This window comes from Aspergillus aculeatus (assembly GCF_001890905.1).
Source record: "Aspergillus aculeatus ATCC 16872 unplaced genomic scaffold ASPACscaffold_2, whole genome shotgun sequence".
Lineage (NCBI taxonomy): Eukaryota > Fungi > Ascomycota > Eurotiomycetes > Eurotiales > Aspergillaceae > Aspergillus > Aspergillus aculeatus.
In genome coordinates, this window is record NW_017962977.1 from 2261549 (window position 1) to 2285027 (window position 23479).

General features: G+C 50.3%; 10 protein-coding genes across 10 annotated transcripts; 4 read left to right on the forward strand and 6 right to left on the reverse strand.

The window, feature by feature from the left end:
• Positions 1–110: 110 nt before the first annotated feature.
• Positions 111–1200, reverse strand: horA (ubiquinone biosynthesis protein COQ11; the record flags this gene model as incomplete). Its single annotated transcript, XM_020199166.1, has 4 exons — positions 111–532; positions 621–961; positions 1034–1088; positions 1155–1200. The coding sequence occupies 4 exons, from the start codon at positions 1198–1200 to the stop codon at positions 111–113; spliced, it is 864 nt and encodes a 287-aa protein (XP_020060392.1).
• Positions 1201–1630: 430 nt separating this feature from the next.
• On the forward strand, positions 1631–2437 carry yaf9 (YEATS domain-containing protein YAF9; the record flags this gene model as incomplete). Its single annotated transcript, XM_020200633.1, has 2 exons — positions 1631–1667; positions 1731–2437. 2 exons carry the CDS (start codon positions 1631–1633, stop codon positions 2435–2437), a joined length of 744 nt encoding a protein of 247 aa, XP_020060393.1.
• A 1125-nt stretch (positions 2438–3562) lies between these two features.
• On the reverse strand, positions 3563–5383 carry ASPACDRAFT_1863724 (Zn(II)2Cys6 transcription factor; the record flags this gene model as incomplete). Its single annotated transcript, XM_020197825.1, has 1 exon — positions 3563–5383. One exon carries the CDS (start codon positions 5381–5383, stop codon positions 3563–3565), a length of 1821 nt encoding a protein of 606 aa, XP_020060394.1.
• Positions 5384–5753: 370 nt separating this feature from the next.
• On the reverse strand, positions 5754–6582 carry ASPACDRAFT_75541 (putative cysteine dioxygenase). The gene is made up of 3 exons (XM_020204481.1): positions 6253–6582; positions 5934–6192; positions 5754–5879 (listed from the first exon to the last, which is right to left on the reverse strand). The coding sequence occupies exons 1-3, from the start codon at positions 6541–6543 to the stop codon at positions 5794–5796; spliced, it is 636 nt and encodes a 211-aa protein (XP_020060395.1). The 5' UTR covers positions 6544–6582; the 3' UTR covers positions 5754–5793.
• Positions 6583–9255: 2673 nt separating this feature from the next.
• ASPACDRAFT_1878761 (indoleamine 2,3-dioxygenase) lies at positions 9256–10703 on the reverse strand (the record flags this gene model as incomplete). The annotated part of the gene is made up of 3 exons (XM_020198142.1): positions 9256–9647; positions 9707–10330; positions 10410–10703. 3 exons carry the CDS (start codon positions 10701–10703, stop codon positions 9264–9266), a joined length of 1302 nt encoding a protein of 433 aa, XP_020060396.1. The 3' UTR covers positions 9256–9263.
• Positions 10704–11186: 483 nt separating this feature from the next.
• On the forward strand, positions 11187–12747 carry ASPACDRAFT_50008 (uncharacterized protein; the record flags this gene model as incomplete). Its single annotated transcript, XM_020202310.1, has 4 exons — positions 11187–11331; positions 11388–11725; positions 11785–12262; positions 12332–12747. The coding sequence occupies 4 exons, from the start codon at positions 11187–11189 to the stop codon at positions 12745–12747; spliced, it is 1377 nt and encodes a 458-aa protein (XP_020060397.1).
• A 255-nt stretch (positions 12748–13002) lies between these two features.
• Positions 13003–15344, reverse strand: ASPACDRAFT_21961 (putative C6 transcription factor; the record flags this gene model as incomplete). The annotated part of the gene is made up of 6 exons (XM_020199076.1): positions 13003–13455; positions 13516–14408; positions 14456–14871; positions 14927–14982; positions 15040–15214; positions 15277–15344. The coding sequence occupies 6 exons, from the start codon at positions 15342–15344 to the stop codon at positions 13003–13005; spliced, it is 2061 nt and encodes a 686-aa protein (XP_020060398.1).
• An 834-nt stretch (positions 15345–16178) lies between these two features.
• ASPACDRAFT_75542 (cytochrome c oxidase subunit 7) lies at positions 16179–17056 on the reverse strand. Its single transcript, XM_020204482.1, has 5 exons — positions 16918–17056; positions 16671–16749; positions 16542–16602; positions 16456–16487; positions 16179–16379 (listed from the first exon to the last, which is right to left on the reverse strand). Exons 1-5 carry the CDS (start codon positions 16944–16946, stop codon positions 16350–16352), a joined length of 231 nt encoding a protein of 76 aa, XP_020060399.1. The 5' UTR covers positions 16947–17056; the 3' UTR covers positions 16179–16349.
• Positions 17057–17202: 146 nt separating this feature from the next.
• On the forward strand, positions 17203–20000 carry ASPACDRAFT_112335 (uncharacterized protein). Its single transcript, XM_020195636.1, has one exon. The coding sequence runs from the start codon at positions 17341–17343 to the stop codon at positions 19888–19890; it is 2550 nt and encodes an 849-aa protein (XP_020060400.1). The 5' UTR covers positions 17203–17340; the 3' UTR covers positions 19891–20000.
• A 609-nt stretch (positions 20001–20609) lies between these two features.
• ASPACDRAFT_22432 (uncharacterized protein) lies at positions 20610–21875 on the forward strand (the record flags this gene model as incomplete). The annotated part of the gene is made up of 3 exons (XM_020199117.1): positions 20610–20797; positions 20858–21033; positions 21109–21875. 3 exons carry the CDS (start codon positions 20610–20612, stop codon positions 21873–21875), a joined length of 1131 nt encoding a protein of 376 aa, XP_020060401.1.
• Positions 21876–23479: the final 1604 nt, after the last annotated feature.

The following is a 23479-nucleotide window of genomic DNA, read 5'->3' on the forward strand; positions in this document are numbered from 1 at the left end:
ATGTTGCGAAGGGCTTGTTGCACACCGGGGCTCTATATCATCCTGTGACATTCTTCAGCATCAAGTTAAGGAAATAAAAGTATAGACATACTGTGCGATTCAAACAGTGCTCAAAGCATGCTTTTTCTCCAAGCCTTCGTGGCTAGGGCTTCAATTTTTTGTACCCCCAATGCTCCGCGAACAGACTCATCTTCGAGGGCCTCTGCCACGGCCTCGCCTACGTCGTCCACCTTGAGTGGCTTAGTTACCATAGAGCCGAGGAAATCAAGCTTATTTCCCAGCAGAGCATTGACTTGAGATCCGACAAAGCCACCGAGTGCAATCGGCAGGGTGAACTTTCTACTCTCATCGTACATAAAGGGTGCCTGCACGAACACATTTCGAAGTTCCGGTAGCTGCGCCGCTATGATTGCTTCCGCCTCTCTCTTAGTTGTGATGTACCGACTGGGAAGGACCGGTGCTCCTGACGCAGCAGAAATGTAGACAAAGGTAGGAACCCGCTCGTGGTGTGTCGCTTGGGCGAGGGCGATAGCTAAAGATCATGACCCCAACTGTCAGCATCCAGGCCAAATTTTCCCTGAGTAGAACCTAAATCCCTCGTCCGAGCACTGCATACTCACCGGAATCCCTGTTCATCAGCTCGTATGTAAACTGCCCGCTGCGGTCCCGGACCTCAAGTGGCTCGCCCTCTCTTCTCTCCCGAAGATCCTGACTGCCAGGCCTCGAGGCGCTGAAGGCTCTTTGTAAGCCACTAAGAATCGGCTCCCTTCCCTGCACCACATCTTTGTAATCCGCCTCGAGTAGGATGCCCATGCTGTGGACCACGGCCGTGGCTCCATTCAGGAAAGCCTTGTATGTCTCGGGTTTGAGGATGTCGGCTTTGGCCCATTCGACGGAGCTCGCCCAGCTCGGGCGACTGACCGAGTCTGTAACGGTCTCCCACCGCGGTTCGCCCGAACGACTATGCCGTGACGATCAGTATGGTTGCGCAAGGCCTAACGACAATTATCCGGCCATCAATGGAATAATATACCTGAGTGAAGTGACCGACCAGCCCCTAGCGACGGCAGACTTGCAGATCCTTGAACCTATTGAAGGGGATAGACTTCATCAGTCTCGTTTCCTTGCGTGCGCGACGTGCGGAGTATACTTACCCAGGAAACCACTACCACCCGCGACAACGACCCGTTTAGCAGCCATTTTGCTAATTATATAATCTAATCACACAGTCCGAGCGTAAGGTATGGTGTCAATAGAGGAATATGAAGAGCAACGAGTGAACATCAAGGTAACATGGTCGAATGGGAATTCGAAAAAGAGAGCTTGATCGCCGGAGCAAGAAGAATAGCTGCGGAGCTTCCGAGGAATTCCTTATCGTATCACCACCCACGGCTGTCACGTGCCACTGCGGGCGAAAGTCGCGACAGGGACAAGATCACTTTGCATCCTACATGCGCCCATTTGCAATTCAATTCCAACACATTTGTCCTCCGACACGACTACGCTTACAAAGAAACCTTCTCAGGCTTAAACATGCCTTCTGCAACGGGTACAAAGCGCGTGAGGGTGAGCGTTAATTCTACTCCCTTATTTGCGTCAGAGGAAGGCACAGGACCAGGCAGCTGACAAGATGAATCTGAAGGGTGTCTCTGTGTTTCGCCCTTTCGGTACGCCAACATCACTTTACTCCCATCACTCTCTATTCTGTACTAACGCTCGAGTACCCGTAGTCTTCGGCAGCGAAGCCCAACCTTTCGATCCCGCGAAGAAACCCCCCCACGTACCCGCCGACCACACGCATCAATGGCGCGTCTTCGTCAAAGGCGTCAATGGCGAAGACATCTCCTACTGGCTGAAAAAGGTCCAGTTTAAGCTGCATGAGACGTACGCGCAGAATGTCCGGACGATCGAACAGCCCCCCTTCGAGGTGACGGAGACCGGGTGGGGTGAATTTGAGATCCAGATCAAGCTCTATTTCGTGCCGGAATCCAACGAGAAGCCCCAGACGCTGTGGCACAGCCTGAAGCTGCATCCCTACGGCGACGATGCGGAGGGTAAGAAGGAACGCCGGGAGATGGTGACGAGCCAGAATTACGAGGAGGTGGTCTTCAACGAGCCGGTGGAGCAGTTCTACGAGCTCCTGACCGGAGGCCCCGCGACGGGGGCCACGCAGCCGCAGAAGGGGAAGGGCGGCAAGAACACCAAGCAGACCCAGCAGCAGAAAAACGGCCGGACGGCGGAGATCCCGCTCAACAAAACTCCGGGCAACGAATACAGCAAAGCGGGGGAGGCCAGTGAGATGGACCGCCTGGCGGAGGCCAACAAGACGGTGGAACAGATGATCAAGCAGGAGAAGGAGAGGCTCATCGAGCGCGAGAAGAGACTCGCCGAGTTACGCGCGAGCGAGGGCGTGCCAGCCATTACCAAGAAACGCTAGTTGGGGCCTCGGAAGTTAGATCCTCATGGCATCATGTCCCATGGATCGCTTTTGACTATCGGCCAAGTGCTGGCCTCCTGATTACCCAGCCACCCCAAATGCTAGCATCTATGGCCGTCACCACAAGATACAACTTCTCACCAGCATACGCCAGATGCAGAAAAGGCAGGTGCCGCGCCAAGTTAACGACCAGGTTCAAGCTCCTTCTGGTATGGGAAATCAAAGAATACCTTCAATGAAGACTCGGTTTGCGCTATGTCTATCTAAAGCCTCCGAGAGACTGACGTTCCTGTCGGGCCTGCGTGCATACCTGCAGCCCAACGATAGGTACTGAGCAACTCTTCCGCCCACGTCCGCGTTCTCACCGTGGACTCTGCCAAAAAGCAGACAACGCAGTCTAAGACTGGCATTGAAAGCCCGGAGGGCAATCAACCTTACTTCTTGGTATCACCATGGTGCTAAGCAGCCTATAGAGGCGTACGAGATGCCAGCCCCCGAGTTTCTGTGGGACAATCAAAGAATCTGATTTTCGCAAGAAAAAATGATAGTGGGATATTCATCAAGCCGTCTTCTTCCTTATAGCCTGTTCACCAGAAATGTACCTGCACCCACATAGGAATAGCTTGAGGCGTTCCACGTGCTCACCCTCTCCTCATCCAGGTCAAGCTTTCAGTTGTCATTGACTGAATCTCACTGTGACCCCAGCCATTGTAATAACCGCGTTTGAAATTAATGAGCTATTATCTGATTCGATCGAGGCAGCATCGAGCCTTCTCCGTTGCCCAAGGGGCCGTTAACGTAATTTTCTTCCCAAGGCAGGCCTCTCTCCCCTTGCCGCGACATGCTCTTGTAGAATAGAGGAACGGGAATGACCCTGTGCACTGCCACTTCCAATTGTCTTTTCCGTGGGCCGGAGAATATTCTAAATCAAGAGTATCCGAAGTCGAATCAATCAAGACGACGGAGTGGACGACGGTAGAGCTGATAATATCATTTGCATGGAGGGACAGCCAAGATACTTGACCACATTGGCAGCGAAGACGTCGAAGTCAGTGGTTTACTTGGTCCTCAACCTGCTCGCAACGACTCAAGTGTTGCTTGCTTGATGGAGAATCAAAAAGCAGCTTATGTGAAGTCGAGGTCGGGCATGGTGTGTAGGAGCAGCGGTTCGCTGCAAGTGGGATCAATATAAGCCGAGAGAAGCCCAGGGGAGAAGAGGCCTTGGACATCCGCATCTGCTGAGCGCAAGGCACCCGGAATCCCAGGGGCAACGATCCATGCACTACTGTCGATCGTCGAAGAATTGCTCGAAGCATCATTGCGGGAGGCTGGCGGTGCACTGCCACTGGCTTGCGGATAGCGAGACTCGATCCACGCCGTGAAAGTTTCCGACGCTGCATTTCTTAGGTAATAGTGAGCCCTGTTTGCTACCGACCACTTATTCTTCAACGTCTTCAGACAGCCAAGAACAAGTATGATGCGGTTACAGTGGTGATCCGAACATTCCGGCGGATGGATTCGACTGGTAGCGAGCTGCACCATGCCGCATAGCACAAGTCCAAACACGACAAACGGACTATATCTTTGGACGCTTGGTCTCACAGACAGCAGATTCGACAGTTGCTTGGAGGCTTCTGTGGCTTTAATGTCGTGGACATGCCGGGTGAACGACGGCGAGAGACGGGATGGGATTACTGGACTGATGGGAGCCCCTGTGTCTGGCAGAGCAGGTCGCAGATTGCTTCTTGGGAGATGCAGAAGCATAGCGGCATAGTGAATTGTTGTATGTGCTTGGAAGAGCATTTCATCAATGCTGCCGTACATATCCACAATGTCCACTTTGGTTAGTGGGAGGTGATTTGTCCAGCTGACAAGCGCATTTTCCACAGCTTGCAGATGGTCCCTGTGTGTCTCGGGTAAACTGTTGAGCACGATGACACGAGCCAGAATGCACACTGCTTCAATACGATAACTGAAAGATGAATAGCGGGACTGGTCGCCCTCGCCATCATCATCGTCAGCAGTGAAAATCCGTTTGTTGAATCCAGCAAGGGTTGGCGGGGGTGGGATGCTCGAATGATTGGCATAGGCCGCTTCTTCACAAGGCAGGGCAACGTCGTATGGGACGCTGCTGCATCGCAGGATGACCTTTTTCTGCAAAGCAGCCATATATACGTCCACGGTGAAAAGCTCCCACCATGTCCTGCGCAGACTTTCTGCTTCAACGTCTCTTTCGTCGCATGATGTGGTCGCAAAATCTCGTCGATACATGCCCAGCTCCAAAGCGATGTCAACCGCAGTAGAGAACATGATCTGGGATTGCGAGCATTCTTCGCGGGCGCATAACAGTATTGAGTAAAGGAGAAGAGCCTGGACCTTGCACGGAGTCCTCTCACCGCTGGCGCTCAACTCGGCCAATGTTGATTCAGACAGCGATGCACTCGACTGCGGCAAGAAATGGCTTCCTATCAGGACAACAATTTCGTGCAAATACTTCGGATATTTGCGCTCGTCATAGAGAGGAGCGGGGACCAGGATTGGGTGCGCAGCATGAAAGTTCTCGTAATACAGGCGAACCAGCCGGGCGTCGGACTCGGTTGAATCTTGAATACCCTCCGCTAATTGGATCGGAAGGTCTTGCTGCCCCGAGGAGGAAGGTGATACCTCTGTCAAATTGACACTAGAAGCATGGTGGGGGATGATCGTGCTTGGTGTAGCTAGATGCGAAGTCATTGGCTGTTGCAGAAGACGAGGATAGTTGGGAGTTGTAGCTAGGGGCTGTTGTCGAGTCGCATCCCGAGTCTTTCGCCTTCCTCCACGCCGTGAAGGTAAGTACAGACAATTGAATCGATTCTCAAGACAGCGGGAGCATGACGGTGTCTTTGCATCGCATTTGAGGTGTTGCTTGCGACATTCCGTGCAGGCAAGTGGTGCTGGGCGGACCATATTGAGATCCGCAAAGTGAGCAATGACCTTACACAGGATCTTTTTCTCTGAAGCCACTGCGTCTAAAGAGAACACAGGGTCCTACAGAATTGTCAGAGGCCCAGTGCATTTTCGGTGAATTGAAGGAAGCGAGGCGCATTTAAAGACAGTAATGCAAAGGCCGATGCTGAGCGGCGATTGAAGGAAAGGGACACATTGCTTGAGTCTGACTCAGCAGTGTTTATGCATGCACATTTTAACTTTATCTTCTGTTGTTAACTTTCGGTTCGCTTTCAAGGTGTACTCTTTTAGGTTCCCTCGAGTGTCTTTACTACAAGTGCTAGAGTTGAAAAAAAATTTAAAAGTCTATTGATTAAGCTAGTTCGTTATTCATTACTTGCATCGCACGATAGCCCAGTCTTGATAAAATATTACGCCTGGTAGACATGACTTCTCCGCCCCGACTCCCGGTCATAGATATTGTACCCAAAGTCCGCTGCATTCGGAGGCGTATATACTATTGCCAGTTAGTCAAAGCCTGTTACATTTCGGGTGATGAGGGGGCGCATACAGTGCAGGGAAACGGCCAGTTGGTCACTGCGAGGATTCATGACCCGGTGCAGTCCAATCTGATCACAAATATAGGCCACTTCGTCGGTCCCATACGTTGTGTCTTTCTTCACCCTCAACGGGGCCTCGTGGCTCTGTTCAGGATCAGGGGTGTCATAAACTGCCTCATTCAGCTCGCCAGCGAGAATCTTCATGATGCAATGCGCATTTGCATGGTCATGGATCGGAGATCCTTTCTCTGGGTTCCAGACTAGAATCAGCTGCCACCATATGGTCAGCCAAAATACATTCAGCCCCTCGCGACTGAGACAACAACTCACCAGATTTGCCCGTCCGTTGATATTGGCTACGAGGTTGCGTGTATAGTTCTTGCTTGGGTCATTCCGTGCAAAACAAGACCAATCCGCTCGGTTGGAGGCATATTTGGACATGAATGCCATGAGGACACGGTGGTCAACTTCTTCTGTGCCAATACCCCGCGAGCTACCAAGGTACATCTTCAGATCTTGGACCAGCTGGTCAAAGGTATACTCCTCATGCCGCAGCGACGTAATGCTGTCTTTCGTGACGGGAGACGAAGTGAAGTTCGAGGCAAGCAAGGTTGAAGACATGGTTCAGCAGTCGATAGAAGTCAACGGGTCCAATTGAGAGAGTTTATCCGGTAGGATGAAGCTCCAGGCAAGTATAATTGTAACAGTCAAGAATGACACTTGTTGTGGCAATGCACCGCGACTTTTTATAAAGCTGCTTGATATAACTAATATTTGAGTCTACAACAGAACCAGTCGGCGATTGAGCAAGCTGTTCGGCGATTGATAATTCGTCCAGTGGAACCGCCGACGCGTCAGCCAATAGTGTGCTCTCTCCGCCCTGGCACGACGATAACCGATGATAACCAGAGCAAATCGACATCTCAATTCCCAGATATGAATTACGCAGTCTCTCATGGGATGCTGAATACTGATCTTCTGCCTGGTCGTCAATCTAAATTCCTCCTGGAAGCCATGACACTCTGTCACAAGTGGAGAAGAGGACACACTTCAGCTAGATCAGCAGATGAGACACCAACTGCTATGGCACCCAGTAGTGTTGTTGATCTGAAAAGAGCTTCATCTTCCACCAGTTTGATTCCCGGCGATCTGAAAAGAGGCCGTAGCCATGGCAGAGCATTTCGACACATGTTTCTACAGGCTGATAGCTATTATGCAGTAGTTTCACGAAAGCGAGTCAGTCATGTCGAGTGAGAGGAACATGATGTCGATGTTGACACTCGAGCAATAGCATCTGCATGTCAGAGCCTCTGGATGATGCAGTATGATATATCTGTCAAGGCCAGAGGATAATCCTCTATCCATAATTTGTTCTCTCGGCGTTGGCTGGTTTCACGAGGGGGAGTCCCAGCTAACCTAGTGATCAACAGCATGACGACGAGTAGATGCCCAATGCGCAAGCGAAGAGCCAGTAGATGGTTTTTGGTCATGTACTATACAGTCAGTAAAGACCAGATTTTCCAAGGGATTCTACTTGTTCCTTTTGGGTGACATGTCTATAACAAACGGCCGCGATGATGTCTCGTAAGACCAGAACAATCCCCAGCTTCGCTCCGTTTTTATGCCTTCAACACCCCTATGAGATTAGTTAGGTTTCCCTCATCCTACCAGATGTCCATATCCAGATATCCCATGTATTATACACAACAAGCATTGCACGAACGGAGACAAACGTATCATGTCTACTAAGATCCTCCTACTGCATCGCATAGGACTTGCGATTCTATTCGCATTGCCACAGCATCACCATCCCGCCCAGAAGCCCCAATGTATACGCAACACAAATCCACGTCGTGATAGCTCACTGGCCAGGAATTGCGGTGAAACCGAATCGCCATATCGCCCTCGATGATGCGATAGCAGATCGCCGACCGAGAATTGACTTCAGTCGCCGAGTATGTTGTCCCCCTTACCAGCTCTTAGCCAGGGCGGAACCCAGTGCTGCCTGTATATCCTTAAGGTTTCGGGTGATCTGTCCGGTCAAACGACCTCCTCAAGTATGAGTGCAGTACAGTAACGGTAAATGCTCGTAAGGCTCAGTGGAGGGATTCATGCCTGGAGGCAACAGGTAGTTAGGTGTAGGGGAGAACACGATGAAAAGAATTCTAGCAACTTGTTGAGTAGGGCTGCAAATAGACCTACGCATTCAATCAGTCGCAGTGTAGCTTGGTTGTGATGTTGTGGGGAGCATACAAGCCGTCATATAGTATGCTCTTACTGGGGGACAATCCAAGCTTCCTTCCACTTCCCCACACACTCAGTTTAGCCTCCATGACCCAGCCCACAATCACACCGGCCCAAATTCACTTCCCAAGTCCTCCCAGAGAAACTCCCCTCTGAGCTACGCGCACCTTTGCTCCCTAAGACTTCCTAGGACTTTTAGCGATACAGTCTATCGAAATATGTTTCTTGGCTTATCTATAGAAGCCAAGCATCAGTTCAGCTGAAAGATCGCTACCATGACACCACGTCCACATGATAATGATCAAGACTGCTTACCAAAAGATAACTACTCGTAATAACTTGTCCTCGCCCTGGGCTATCAACAAGATCCACTCTTGCTACATTATTTTGGATCAAGGGATGAATAGCGATGTGCCTCCCGTATCTGCCCGTCTCACTGACGGATGTCGCCGTGGTGGTGACCCGGAATTGCTTCCGCTTCCGCTTCCGGTCCGCCCCAGTCCAGCCCCTGGCTTGTGAAGCAGGTCAGGAGGGGGCTTTTACCAAATGACGCGACTGGAATGTTGGCCAAGATTGTCAACATACATATTCTGGATTCTGGGCCGAGAGCATGCTTTTGAATACTGTGAAATCATGCGTCGGAGATTTTTTATTTCATTCGTATTCGTGTTTCGCTATATTTTTTTTTTGGAGCAACATAGGCGCTCTCTTTCGGGTTGTGCTGTACTGTACCTTCTATGAGTTTGCACCGTAAGATAGGCGCTGATTTGTACCTTGTGTGAGGATGCTGCAGCTTATCGCGCAAGTTTTAGATGATGATGCTGTGCTGATCTGACAATGATTCATGGGTCTCCTTATTATAATTCCTCCCACCAACGCTCGAATGAAAAGGCTGGGCAAGGTTTCCCGATGGATGGTGCCAGTCGTATGTCTGCGATAGCTGCATTAAAGAGGGCGAGACTACAATCACTACGACGATGAAGGTAAGTAGTATAGAATTAGGTGTTTATTGTGGCATTCGATTATGTACATGGATGATGATGGTGATGCTGTCCTCATACCTCGAACAAGCAAGTCACACAGTATAGTCGTCACACTCAATCCGAGTAGCAAGCTGCGGCCTTGGTGGTATCTCGTGTTTGCTTCAAGAACGGAATCAGGTCAGTCCCTCCAGTACCATGAACTCCATCAGTAACTCCTTGTCCGTTCCAGCTTTCCATGCGCGTGGATGTCCTCGTCGCCAGATTGATTTGCGAGGACGTCTCACTTGGGGGCGTACCGCGCGCAGGCCCGATAATGTATCGTGTCACCATCTTGACATGCTTGTCTCGGAATCTTCCCAGTGACATCACGGCTCCGTTGTATGCATCCCGTACCGGCGAGTCAGCCTTGTGGCTCAGAGCATATGAGCGGACATTAGCTGTGCGAACCAACATCTCGAGAAAGCGGCGGTGAGGTCCTGGCATGTATTTGCGCATTTGCTAAGTCACCAGCGTTAGCACCATGACGCGGTCATCATACCTGGAGAACTGGTACATACTTCTATGAATCCGCCCTTGGAAGCAACAGGGGGCTTCACGGTAGAGTCCTTTGCTTCCCCCGTCGCATGGTGCACCACACCAAGGAATATATCGAATGTCTGGATCAAGGAGCTTTGTGCATTGCTGCCGCCACTGTGCTGACGCCATTCACCTTCGCCATCTCCCATGTTGTAATACACGCCCCTCGGAAGCCCAGCCACCGCCATGTTTTTGCTACCCGCTAGGAAGGGACGTAGTTGATGATAGAACACGGTTGGTTGACAGTGCTCATACATACGCTCCAGTAGCTCACCAAGCTCGACAAGACCTTCGGCCAGCTGGTCAAGATGTGCTTTCACCAGCACAGCGTCATCGACACTGGCGGCCTGGATGGCGTTGGTCATCAGCGGGATAAGCTGTGCTCCCTTGGCCTCCAGTGCCACCGAAAGCACGAAAAACCATTCTTCGTCTTTCGTGCCAGTGAACGAGTTGACAACCATTAGATTATCGGGGTCAGTCAGGTCGGCGTTTTCTTGTGAGATTCTGAAGTTCCAAAGGTTCAGAGCTGCGTACGTTGCACACGGGGGGAGTTCTAAATGTTTCGACACCTCGATGAAGGGCCGCGAGATACAGGGTGGTAACACCTGGACACGAGGACGCCACAATTAGCAACGGACCCCAGCATGGAAAGACGGTGGAGAGCCATAAGGAAGGGTCTCTTACTTCGCGAGGTGTATCTCCGCCCCAGATGTAGGCATGGGTAAGATAAGCAAGCACAACATATGCTCTTCTCCATTCCGGCTCAGAGGCTAGCTTGCTAGTGGTAAGAATTGGCAACTCATCTACCGACTGCCTTATCACACGCTCTTCGATACGAGAAGGCAAGTTGGCGACGATGCTTTCCCATGGGGAGTAGTAGGGGTCAGGCAGTTGTTGTAGAGGAGGACTATCAGGAAGGAAGCCATTTTGGAAGGAGAGAGCGTACTGCTCCAAACAGATGCCAGGCGTGTCCAACATGATGAAGGGTGCAAAGTAGCTTGAGGGAATCTGATACTCAGGAATGGATGGATTTCGTCAATGTGAGCAGTGCCAACAACAGGAATTATATAGTTATTCCAACAATGACTTGCGGCAGTACCGGAGCCGGAACGGGTTATAGTAGCGGTCCCTAAGGTATTGTTACACAGTATCGTACCACCATGAAGTAGATAACAATGATCTGCAGGGAGATTCAAAAGAGGTGGTGTCAATAACGTCAGTCAATTTTCAAATAAAAGTCCGAAAAATGCCATTATCAGTGAATGTTTTTTATCACCAGGAACACGGATCTGGAGGCGGAAGCGGAACGGCATCCGTGCCGGGTCAAACCCAAGGAAGGCAGTCGTTGTTTTAGTGATTGTCTTATAAATATGTGATAGTGAACCAAGGAATATCATTGTCACTAGTATGAGTTCCTCAAGTCATTCTATCTCTTTGCTACCCAGACCTTCAACCACCACCATGGCCAAGCCTGTCTTCACGGAGGAGGCTGCATCGCCCGAGTACGCAGCTCAACTCGACGCACAAGATCCTCTTGCTGCGTTCAGAGACAAATTTATCATTCCATCCAAAGCGAACATCGCTTCTAAGAAGCTTGCTAAGCCCGGTAGATATCAGAAACCACCAATCATGAGTGACCTTGATTCCTGACAGTTTGGGCAGGACTCTCCTCCGAGCCTTGCATTTATTTCTGCGGTAACTCTCTTGGTATTCAATCAAAGGCGACCGTCAACTTTGTCGAAGCACAGCTAGATACCTGGGCGTCGATTGGAGTTGGTGGCCATTTCACTGACCTCGAGGATTCCCCTCTGAAGCAATGGCAATTACTATCAGAGCAAGCTGCAGCTTCCATGAGCAAGATTGTTGGGGCCAAACCAGACGAAGTGGCAGCCATGGGAACCTTGACGACGAACCTCCACCTTCTCTTAGCCAGCTTCTACAAGCCCACTGCCACCAAGCATAAGATTATCCTGGACTGGAAGGCATTCCCCAGTGATCACGTACGCAAATGCCGTCGCTGAAAACCCCCTGTTCTGAGTTGAGACTGACTGTAGCATAGTACGCTATCGAATCTCAGATTGCCTGGCATAATCTGGACCCAAAACAGTCTATGGTACTGATCGGCCCGGAGGAAGGTGAATACGAGATCTCTACCGAGAGAATTTTGTCACTCATCGACGAAAACGCTGATAAAGCGGCTCTTCTACTCCTCCCTGGTATCCAGTACTATACCGGACAGTTCTTTGACATCAAGAAGATCACTCATTACGCGCACTCACGTAATCTCGTCGTCGGATGGGACCTAGCTCATGCTTATGGTAACCTGGAGTTGAAGCTGCATGAGTGGAATGTGGATTTTGCAGTGTGGTGCACCTACAAATATGGAAATGCGGGCCCGGGCGCGATGGGCGGACTTTTCGTGCACGAAAAGCATGGCCAAGTTGACTACGCGGAAGGAGAAGACTGTCCCAAGTTTCGTCATCGTTTGACTGGTTGGTACGGCGGTGACCGGTCAGTGAGATTCAAGATGGACAACAGTAAGTCCCACCGCACCTTCCGGGTCCATGCATCTACAAAAGAATTGTGAACTAACGATCGGCTCATAGAATTCAAGCCTATCCCTGGCGCTGGGGGCTTCCAGATCTCAAACCCCTCGGCCATCGATCTCGCAGCGCTGTGTGCCGCGCTGTCCGTCTTCGATGGCACATCCATGGCAGAACTTCGTCATAAGTCTGTTCGGTTGACTGCGTACCTTGAATATCTATTGCTCAAGGACTATGATGAGGAATCGAGACCATTCCGCATTATCACTCCGAAGAATCACGAGGCCAGAGGAGCGCAGCTCAGCTTGTTACTTAAGCCTGGCTTGCTGCAAAACGTATCTCAGAAGCTGCAGGAAGCCGGTATCATCTGCGATAAACGGGAGCCGGACGTAGTGCGTGTGGCACCCGTTCCGCTGTACAACACTTTCAGTGAGGTATGGACATTCGTCCAGATCTTTAAAAAGGCACTGGAGGTTTGATCCAAGCTAGTGGTGTGAAGGGACAAAGCCAGGCAAGATGAATGTACAGTTACCACGATTAATGTTTACAAAGTTCATGGATCCAGTTTTTCGAAAGCGCCTTGCGTTTCCCACGTCTTATAGTTCCGGTGATTCGTGATGATCTGGAAAATCCAATTTAAAACTCTCTCCATAAACAGGCAGCCGGAAACACTGTGCGTACGTTTCTCCTAGTATGCGGAAAGACATAGACAGACTTTGGCATGTAGCTAGGTTTCAGAGGTGACCGAAACCATCTCTGCCATCACCCCTCGGCAAAAAGTCTTGAGCTTGAGAGAAGAAATTCGCGGCCAAGATCGAGAATTCGTCATTCATTGGGTCGGGCGACCGAGATGAACCCATAGACCCCATTGGATCTTGTCCGCCAACGAGGAGCGAAGTAGGCAGATTGAATTGTGAGCTTGGTGATGACGCTGACGTGTTGTGAGAATTCAGGCGAAATGGTTCAGGTAAGGGAGATGTTTGAGATACTTCAGCCGCGATTGTAGGAGGCTCAGAGTACAAAGAGTCCCCGAACATGCGGCGAGCTGAGTCGGTGTCACTGTTGGAGGAGTATTCGAGGATCTCCCAGAAGCGGGACAGGTCTATGAGGAGATATTTACTCTGTGAGCCCGAGGCCGGCTGATAGGATGCAGACACAGCATCCTCCAACTTCTGTAGCCTGTCCGCCTAAACACACACCCTCTGTCAGCTCATGCACAGAGATAGCGGATGGGCGCGTCAGCTTACCAATCGTGCCATATGAGGCCATTTTTGCCCCAGCTTCTGCACAAACCTGACACACCTGTAGAAACGGTCCCGCTTGTCATCACGAATAACAGCATTCTCGGTAAAACTAAGCTGCAATTCGATTGTAGCTACCACAGCAGCGCTGTATCCCAGGAACGGGTCCGAGATCGTAAAACACCGCTCTTCGAAAAAGTTGATAAAATGTATGATCCATGTTGTGTGAGATGAAATGAGATCCGAGCTATGCTGGAGAAATATCTCAGGAATGGTACTTCGAAAGTTCCTAAGACTAAGCGAAAGGAGAAGCGGGTGATTGACCAGGCATAGTATTGTGTGATATAAGAATTGGTTCAACAGCCACGGACCCCAGTAGTCTCTTCTTGCCTGAAGCGCTTCCAGTGTCCTTTCATCTAGGCTAGCTGGCTTGAACCTGTGAACGTAGGGCATCTGAGTCTCAAGGTCCATTTGAGCAGCCAGGATCTCCGAGTACTCTGATTCGGACGACCAAGGAGGCAATTTCCCGGGCTTCCCATGACGGCGGACATACTTGGCAGTTTTTGCGAAAACACCACTGAGCATTATCATGTACGCGAGGATACCCTGATCATGCATTCCTGATGACCGAGTCTCATCGGCCGCATCAATTAGAGAATTCGGCGGTGGAGGCCTCTTCGGACTCTCGGGGAAAGGAGGGAAGTTTTCCTCCGGAGAATCCAAGTTCTCAACGTCAACACCATGAATACGTTTCAGCAGATAAATGCTCCAGAAGCAGCGCCTACGTTCTTCACGTGTTAAGGAGAAATGTGACGAAGGCGATTCCGAGCCCAGATTGGCACACTGTGCCAGGTTCATTGCCAGACTACAATGAATACTTGAGCGATGTGTGTTTCCGTCTGTTTCAGTTAATTAAAAGAATGCCAGGCATAGATGTACCACCTACTGGTAAAGTCAACAAGGCTTAGTAGGCACAAGCTTTGGAGTGTGGAAAGTTCAACTGGTCCTTCCGAAACCCTTTTCATGACCAGACCTCTAGCCACTTCCGTATAGCCATTAATGAGAGACGGGAGTTCATCAGGACTTGACGCTTCGTCATCTGAAAACCGTACACTCAAGGCTAAGATAGCAAAGATTATCTCTGGATCACGAGTTGGCAATGTTCTCAGAAAGCTGTCCCTGTGGAACAAAGGGAGAGGCTGAGAGTCGCAGTATTGCAAGTATAACTCTGCTATTGACACTACCTTCTCCCATCTGGGTAGTGGAGTGAGTGCATTCGGTGCCGAATAATTCAAAGAAGGGGCCAGGGAAATTAGGCCGTCAGTTGCTGTGTTCTGTCGAGCGTGACCCTGTGCGTTTCGCCTAGCGAGAAATTATCAGTCACTGATGCAATAACAGTGAGAACGCGACGTCTTACTCCAGGGTGTCAAGGAACTCGCTCATCTTAACTTCCCAGATTCCCAGACGATCTTCCTATACGTGGCAAAGTTAGACACAAGCGAAATTCAGGGCAACCTTTGGCCGAATTACCAATATCTGTGAGATTCTGGCCTCCGAGGTGGGAACGCCAGAGATTGATTCTCCTGAATGATTAAGACCATTGGCCAATGGCCTTCGGTGCTCTCCAGCATAGGTGCATGTTTGATTCAACCGCGCACAAAGAGAGCAAGCTGGCTGCTCGCCAGGGCATTTTGCCTTTTTCCGCCTGGAAATAATCAATCATTAATGTGTCATATAGCGCGATGCTGGGCAATCAGTTCGGCTTACCTGCACGGCTCACAAGCTTGCCGCACTCGCTTAGCGGGCCGCTCAGGAGTAGCGGACTCCAAATCCATATCAGCGTAGTATCTATGTCAGGTATTTTCCACGAGTCTCGATCTTGAGATGTGTTCTGTGTTAACAACAGCCCTCGAAGTGCGCAGCAGCCTAACGCAAGAAGATTAGTTCCCTACGGCAGCCTCCTGATGGTTGTGGATATCAGGAACAAGGCACATTTTACATAGGTCGGGTAACTGTATTGACCGTCATTGCAATGGCGATAAATAAAGCTTGATAAGTTCGAATGCCACAAGGTCGTAGTCAAGGAACAATATCAACAACAGTGAGGTATACCAGTAAGTGCTTGCTTGCATGTGGAGGGGATAAATAACTAGTTAAACCGCGCTGGGATGACTAATCAACGGCCTATGAACCCACTCGATAAGGCTATATCAATAACCAGATATATAGATAACGATGACTGAATACAATGATGTAGATAATAGAAAAGTTATAACACGCCTAAAGGATTCAGCTGAAGGCTGAGGTGTGCATTAACGTTGATGATACGAGAGGTAGGTTGTTATGCTAATTCTAACCAATCACGACGCGTTCATTTAACGTATTCTCCATCCTAATTGCCATATGGCATGATGAGAGAGATTTTTCGATCAGGACATGGCACTCAGACTCACAGTCAGAAAGTAGGCCAATTTCCGGTGGTGTAAGGTGCTGGTATGGAAATCTGCTTGTTGCCGCAAGCAGTAGTCCTATACTAATAACATGATGCGTTCTCATCGTTGGGTGATAAAGAACCTAGGTGCTCCGCGTGTCCTGTACTCGTATCGAGACTCCGGAAGTCGCACGGAACAATTATTATAGTGTGGATTTTCAAGCCGAAACAGGAAAGTCGAGGAAAGATTTCACACATTGACGCCCTAGCTTAACTTATGTACAACGTCGATAATCCCAGTCTTCCTCTCAGATGAACCGTTACAAAAACCCAGACATACCGCCAATTGGTGTCAAGGAATATCAATCGCAAGACGCTGCGGGATCATACTTGGCAAAGTATTAGGCGTTTACTCCTTACCGAACCAGGTCTTGTGGCCCTGTTGTCAAGGTTAGCAACTGGCTCTTCAGGCAAAGAACGCAGTCAAGTGTAGCGTAGATGTGGGCAGCACTTACGAAGACCATGCGACCCATGGCATAGGTGGTAGCTGAAGAGACGTTAGTATGGACAACTCGATAGCGCGAGAATGAGTATTGCTCACCAATGCCGAGACCATAGACGGAGATGAGGTAAGGATACATGATGTAGTTGCTGCGCTCGGTCTGTGGGCAAACAGACAATGATGGTTAGACCTTCCATGCTACCATATAATCATTCCAACCCAACAGACCTTATACCACTGGCGCTTGCCGTCGTGCTTCTGGAAGAGACGCTGGTAATACGGGACACGGTTCTCACGGAACACAAATCTATGGAGATATTCGACATATGTCAGTTATGTGGAAGTCAATTGGGACATAAGCAGTGGTCGGAGCCCGGTCAACAGTGCGCTGCCCGAGCTGACGAACGAGTTATGAATCGGGAGCGCAGAGACCGTGCAAGGGGATGAAAAACAAGAAAGAGTAGTAGAGGCTTACCCAGCCATACGAGGAGCGGTGCGGAACATTTTGGCGGTTATGCGAATGCGACAAGAACGAGATTTTCTAGAGAATGAAGACGAGAATGGCAGCTAGAAGATTGGCAGTAACAATGATCAGTCGATGTCGTGAAGTGTGGACCCGAGCATGTCCTGGTCACGTGGCTACCCTCACACTTCCGCCTTAGGATGCAAGGCTTAATAACTTCACGTGATGACGCAGTACCAGAGCTAACTCAACTAGGTTTGGCTCAACAGATTGGTCTCCCCCAGAAAAGTAGTTTCCGCGGAATCCAAGTGCGCAGCAGTTGAGCTCAATCACCATCGATTCACATGTGCAAGAGATTTTCCGTGCTTTCAGGGAGGGAATGAGGAGGATGGTCAGATCTATCGTTCTCCTCTCTCCTCTTTCGTCTCAAGACTCATGCGCCCGGCTCTTCTTCGATTACTGAAGAGACCGTCAGCTCTTTCGGTTCTCGACTCCCTGATCTCAGCACCGGCCGGGGTTGAACAATTGGAGCTTAGACGCGATCAGAGATGTCTGCGATGTCTATCCAGGAGTACCCGACAAGAAAACTACGTATCCTCCGTCAACTCAGAACAGACAGCATGCAGCGAATCTCCCTCTCCCTCAACAAGGCGAAAATTGAGCTTCCAGGTCTACAAGATCAAAGCACCAAAGGCGCAAGCAGAGGATAGTGTTGAAAACAGTGAAAGCTCTCTCGTCAAGCAGAGGTACCTATCGCGATTCCGAATACAAACAGAGAAGCTGGAATTCGAGTCGGATATTGGACATGTACGCGACATTGGGACTCGTCTGGTGGATAACCCACTCCACCGAAATAATTTCAGTCTCTGGGCTGAGCTATTACGCTACCGTCAACGGCACTATGGAGAGCAAGGAACAATGGTCATTTGGGAGGCTCTGACTGATCGCGTGGACGATGTGCAACTCCCAGTGGACGGGGACTTGGCCGACTTTCTCTGGCAGAGCTTTGTCGACCTCGGTTTCCAGCGAGACATTGTGATGGCTGAGGTGGCTGAATACGCGCGAGAGCTTTGGAGTAAGACTGGGAACCGGTGGCCCAAGCTCTACGAGAAAATTGTCGGCGGCTTCATCGAACGCGGCCTGTTTGATCGGGCTGAGGAATGGCATCGAAAACTTCAGGATCCACATCTAGCAAGTCCGAATGACGTTCTACATGTTCTGAGACCGGACGTCTCTGCTCGTCGCTCCAACAGTACTGTTGTGGGTATAAACAAAGCTAAAGACCAGGGCCAAGGCTTCCTACCAAGCCTAGTGGCATTTCGCAATATCTGTCGGTCGATACAAGGTCACCAGATCTATGTTCCCGCCATGTCTGCACTCCTTCAAAATGATCTTCCTGCTCAAGAGCTGGTGCTCATGCATCTATTCTTAGTGGGTAAGGGCGATCAACCCCATTCCTACCAAGACATAGAGCCATTGATCCACGCCGCGGAAAAGCGTGGCCTACAATCATTCCGGCAGAAGCTCCGAGCTTATGTCGACCGTCAATTCCCTAGTGAGGTTGAAGACAGTCAATTCAAAGACTCTAAAATTGAGAATTCTGAGCATAGACCGCAGGCGAGCCCTAGCGAAAGACAGTCCTTGCATGACGAAAAGCCCATCAAGGACGACCTTGGCGCGCGCTTATTCGCTACGGACGCTTTGAAGTTTGAACTCATTCTTTCTGGCTTCAAGATGTTTGGTGCTACTTCTATTGGACCACAATCCTTACGGGAAATGGCAGTGAGAGCGCATGGCAGCCGCGATCTACTGGAAAGGCTTCGACTTCTGCAGGAAGCAGGTATTTCCATCGGGGACTCGATCTTCTCTCGCCTTGTCCGCAAGCTAGCCACAGAAAATCGTGGTATCGTTCTGACAGATCTACTTCGAAGTGATCAGCATCCCGACATGCTGGAGGATATGCGTGTTCAGGAATCTCTTTTGTTGTCTCACTACCTTAGCCAGGACTGGCGTCACTACAACCTGACCCTAGCCATCCTCAGCGAAATAGCCGACGAAGGACCAAACATGTTCAACATCCATTTTCGAAAACATCTGAGAGCGGGCGAGTGGGAATTGGCATCAAAGGTAGTCGATGAACTAGCTTTGCGCGGAGAGCCCCTCACGAAGACAAGCATCGACTTACTGATCAGTCATGTTCTGACCCCACGACGGCCTGGGTCTGGACCGATACGAGCTCCTGACCGGCCACCGCAAATCGAAGTGGCGTTCGTCTTCCGTGTTCTACAACGCACGGTTCCATCAGGGTCAACTGTATCTGCCAGACTCTGGATTGAGTTGATCAAACGACTGGGCCAGACAGACTCCTGGGTTGAGCTTCGGAAGTGTTGTCTTTGGCTGGCCCGTCATTATTCTTTCACCGGGCCGCAGAAGGATACACCTTTGGACATCATATCAGGATCAAGCGCGGCACCACATAGTCGGACCTCTCCAGCTTCAGGGCACAATGCTGACATGCTCCGCACAATATTCAGTCGCCACGTCCAGGAAGCCCTCGTGCATTGGGGGTTCCGAAAGCGAGTCTCTCCGAACATGCATCGCTACCACGCGGTCAATGATTTGATTCCATGGATACGGGGCCTCGCTCTTCTGCGTGAGCTGGAGCGTAGCGGTGTTGAGCTTCAGGTAAGCTGCATCAGCCGCGCGTGTCGGCAACGGCTTGCTGTTGTCTTTGGACGAAACCGGCGGTCTAGCCGCCCCATGAACCGCATGTTGCGACGAGAAAACCCTTATACTCTTGAGAAGGTACTAGGCGATATCAGCCGCGTCTGGGGAGAGCCATCCTTGTTTGCAGGCCGAGAGCACATCGATGTGTTTCGACTAATTAATCCACCGAGTTCCAAGATGTCGTACCGCAGGACACGTAAAACCCTCTGGAGGGAGCAAAAATTGCGGGGACCGGCTTTCATTCAGAGTCGGTCATAATGTATCAACAGACAGTGTATATAGACCCCAATAGACCGAATATATCACATATCTAGCTTCTAAGGCTTGACAGAGCCTGGAACTTGGACGCCTTGAGGGGGTGGCACGTGAAGCGACCGGGGCAACGTAAAATCCCAAACAGACCCAACAAACAAAGACATGGATGGCGCGTCCGACCGGGCTGAGCCACTGTTGTGCTAAGAATAGGCGGCCACACTTCCCGTTCATTCTCCATCTTTTCATGGCTACCCATGACATCCCAACTGCTGTATGGCCTGCCTAGACCTTCTGGCCCACTGTCAATAAGCAGATCAACGCAAGATTCTACTCCGGAGTAAACTCTCTCAGTGACCGTGCTCTCGTTGACTTACATGAGTACCACATCCATCCCCCTGTCGTAGCTTGCTCATTATCCCTCTCTTTCTTTTTTTTTCTAAGCTGTCAGTCAATAAATAAATGCAAACCTCTTCTATTGTTCCGCACAGTGGGGTCATTGTTTCTTCCTGCTGCATCATTCCTATACATATCTACTCTCATCTTCAACATTGAATTGTGACCCTTCTCTGACCGTCGACATCTAATTTTGTCATCCCTACGCTCCTCCATCAATTCTATAGTTATCGTTCTATTTTCCCAGGTCATTTTGCGGCGGTTTTCCTGCATATTTGTCTCCTTACACCTAAATACCATATCGCCCGAGAGTCGCCTGCGCAACCACAATGCGAGGACTGGGAATTCTGGCCCTTGCCCCTTTGGCAGCTGCAAAAGCTTTGCATTCGCGACAGACAGCATGCAACAACTCGCCGTCCCTGTGCTCCAAATCCTACGGTGAGATTACTCATCTAGGCGCACATGATAGTCCGTTTCTCCGGGACGCATCGACAGATTACTCAACATTCGGAGATCAGTGAGTAGTTTCAGAACCACATACGCTACTCAGGCTTGGAGCTGACTGACAGTCGCGCAGATATTACAACACGACACTACAACTTGAGGCGGGCGTACGTCTCGTAACGGCGCAAGTGCACAAGTCAGATTCAGAGTGGCACTTATGTCATACCAGCTGTGACTATCTAGATGCAGGCAAGTTAAGCACATGGCTATCAGAAATCAAAACATGGCTAGACTCCAACCCAAACGATGGTATGTCGCGCATCCTCCATTGAAATCCTTGACCCAGTGACAGAGCAGGAAAGTTAATATTTCATGGCTGCATAGTGGTCACCGTCCTGCTGGTCAACTCGGACGATGCAACAGCATCGGATCTTCACTCGGAGTATGAGACGGCAGGTATTGGGAACTACACCTACACGCCTACCTCACAGACCTCCGCGCCCAGCTCCTGGCCCACTCTACAGGAGCTGATCAACGACGGTACTCGGTTGATATCATTTGTGGCATCGCTAAGCGCCTCGAGCAACACGGTGGCTCCATACCTGATGGACGAGTTCACCTACCTCTGGGAGAACCCCTACGATGTGACCTCGGCGTCGAATTTCTCTTGTACACCCGACCGTCCAACAACCGTGAAGAATGACTTGTCTGCTGCGCTTTCATCCAACCGGCTTCCCTTTATGAATCACTTTCTTTACCAGACTACTATCCTTGATATTGAGTACCCGAATGTAAGCTATGTGGGCACAACTAATGCCCCCTCCGGCGGCACGGGCAATCTCGGCGATACTGCGAAGAAGTGTAAGAGTGCTTACAATGGCCGGCAACCGACTTTCATCCTGGTGGACTTCTTCAACAAGGGACCCGCCATCTCGACGGTGGACAGTCTGAACAATGTCACCGACGCTACCGGACGCGCCAACCTCACGTCGACTACTCAAACGAGCTCCGCCTCCACGTACTCGAATGTGTTCAAGGGACTGGTGGAAACGGTTCAGAAAGCAATGGACGGAGCGAATCCCAGCATGGGGGAATGGATCTGGGCCGGCGGGGACTGGGGCAGCTTGTTGGGCGGTGGGATTGCTCTTTAAAGTCTGTCGCACGCGTTCCCTTCCCCCTGCCTTCTCATTGGGCTCTCTTTTTCATTCCCTTTCCTTGCAAATTAGCAGCATTGCAGTTCTCTCATTGACATGCATAAATGCAAGCTCGGCGCTCCTTCAATTTTTGTGATATCTGGATGATTCTCATGACGCTTCTTCGCTTTATGATGGTTCACATTTTACTGCACATAGAGACGGCGTTTTTTGTTTGATGGATCTTAACGACTTGTCAATCATTGTACTTATATATGAAATTACCTTCCTTGTCCGTTCATCCGTATCTTCCATGCCCCGACAGGTGCAGGCAATCTGTCGGTCGTAAGGCTGATTGAACTCGACCACAAAAGCCCTTACAACCGAGATGCTCACTGCTGCCCAAGCAAGGAGCGGACCTTGTTCACCTTATCCTCAAATGACTGCTCCTTATCGGTCCTGCGACAGGGAGACATGATAAATTAGCCAACACCATCCACCTTTCGATTCCCAGTTTGAAAATGCGACATCATAGGGGGAAGTCGAAGACCGAAGTAACTATAATCAGACGAGAAATAGGAGTGTGAAGAAAGAGTGTGTTCTACCTTGATCCAACCCGAATATCCGTCTGAATCCTCACAATACCCTGCTGATGCAGGATCGTATGCGCCTGCCCAATGACCTGATGAACTTTGTCCCAAGGTCCCTCTGTTTAAATTGATGCCGCAAACCCCCGTCCCGCAAAAGGAGCACAGGGAGTTGGGGATCCTCATTTAGCCAAGAACCATGAGATGATTACGTGCACGAGTCGGAAAGAGAAGAAAGCATTGGGCAAGAGAAAAATGAGATTAGAAGGGACACAGTTGCGCGACTCACCAAGGGTTGTCCCGGCGGAGTGCATGACAAATTTGAGGCCCGACTTCTCGACTAAGCGTTGGACATCGGCGATTTGGGCGGACACTGATGGGGACGAGGTGCCGATCTGCGCGGATGGGTTAGTCTCACTGAGGGGAGTTCGTTCTGCAGCTTAGTGATCGGGGGGGGGTTGGGTTCCACTCCATATGGTGTTGCAAGATAGCGTGGAATAGAATGGGTGAGTGGGTGGACGGATGGATGGGGGGTTGATGGATGGATGGATATGCATGAAGCAGTCGGGGTCATCCCGTCAAATTGAGGCATGTCATAAATGCATGGATATAAGCACTACTCGCTGGTGATACCTTGTCGATGATGACGGAAGACGGCCTGCTGATTTGGGACACAGGTACAGCAAATTGATGCGACAAAGGTAGTCTGTAGTGTACTTACAGGAATTAAACAGAAGTCCGCCGTGCAATGCGGGGGAGTTGGGATGGACGCGATGTTGTCCATTTTCAGATTGACCTGTTGGAAGGTTCACGGAAGATGCACAATTAGCTGTTGCAAGCCAAACAAATATTTCAAAAGCCTAAGCTTAACGTGGACGATGGTGAGACCTCTGGTGTTGGATGACAGGCAGCAGCAGTAGTAGTAGTTGTTGTTGTTGTTGTTTCTCTCGCGTTGCTCTTCCCTCAGCGCGGGGCCGAACAGCGGAGGGGCAATTGGGGAAGGGGGGACATCATCTCCCACGTTTTCGACTTCCC

Bases quoted from the DNA above. Each gene is read 5' to 3' on its own strand.
- ASPACDRAFT_75541 (XM_020204481.1), bottom strand. From the start codon at position 6,543: ATGTCTTCAACCTTGCTTGCCTCGAACTTCACTTCGTCTCCCGTCACG. The intron at 6,193-6,252 runs GTGAGTTGTTGT...ATATGGTGGCAG, and splicing joins TCAACGGACGGGCAAATCTG to CTGATTCTAGTCTGGAACCC. The intron at 5,880-5,933 runs GTATGCGCCCCC...AACTGGCAATAG, and splicing joins ACTGGCCGTTTCCCTGCACT to TATATACGCCTCCGAATGCA.
- ASPACDRAFT_75542 (XM_020204482.1), bottom strand. From the start codon at position 16,946: ATGTTCCGCACCGCTCCTCGTATGGCTGG. The intron at 16,603-16,670 runs GTCTGTTGGGTT...GTTTGCCCACAG, and splicing joins GCAAGCGCCAGTGGTATAAG to ACCGAGCGCAGCAACTACAT. The intron at 16,380-16,455 runs GTAAGTGCTGCC...CCTTGACAACAG, and splicing joins CCATGGGTCGCATGGTCTTC to GGCCACAAGACCTGGTTCGG.
- ASPACDRAFT_112335 (XM_020195636.1), top strand. From the start codon at position 17,341: ATGCGCCCGGCTCTTCTTCGATTACTGAAGAGACCGTCAGCTCTTTCG.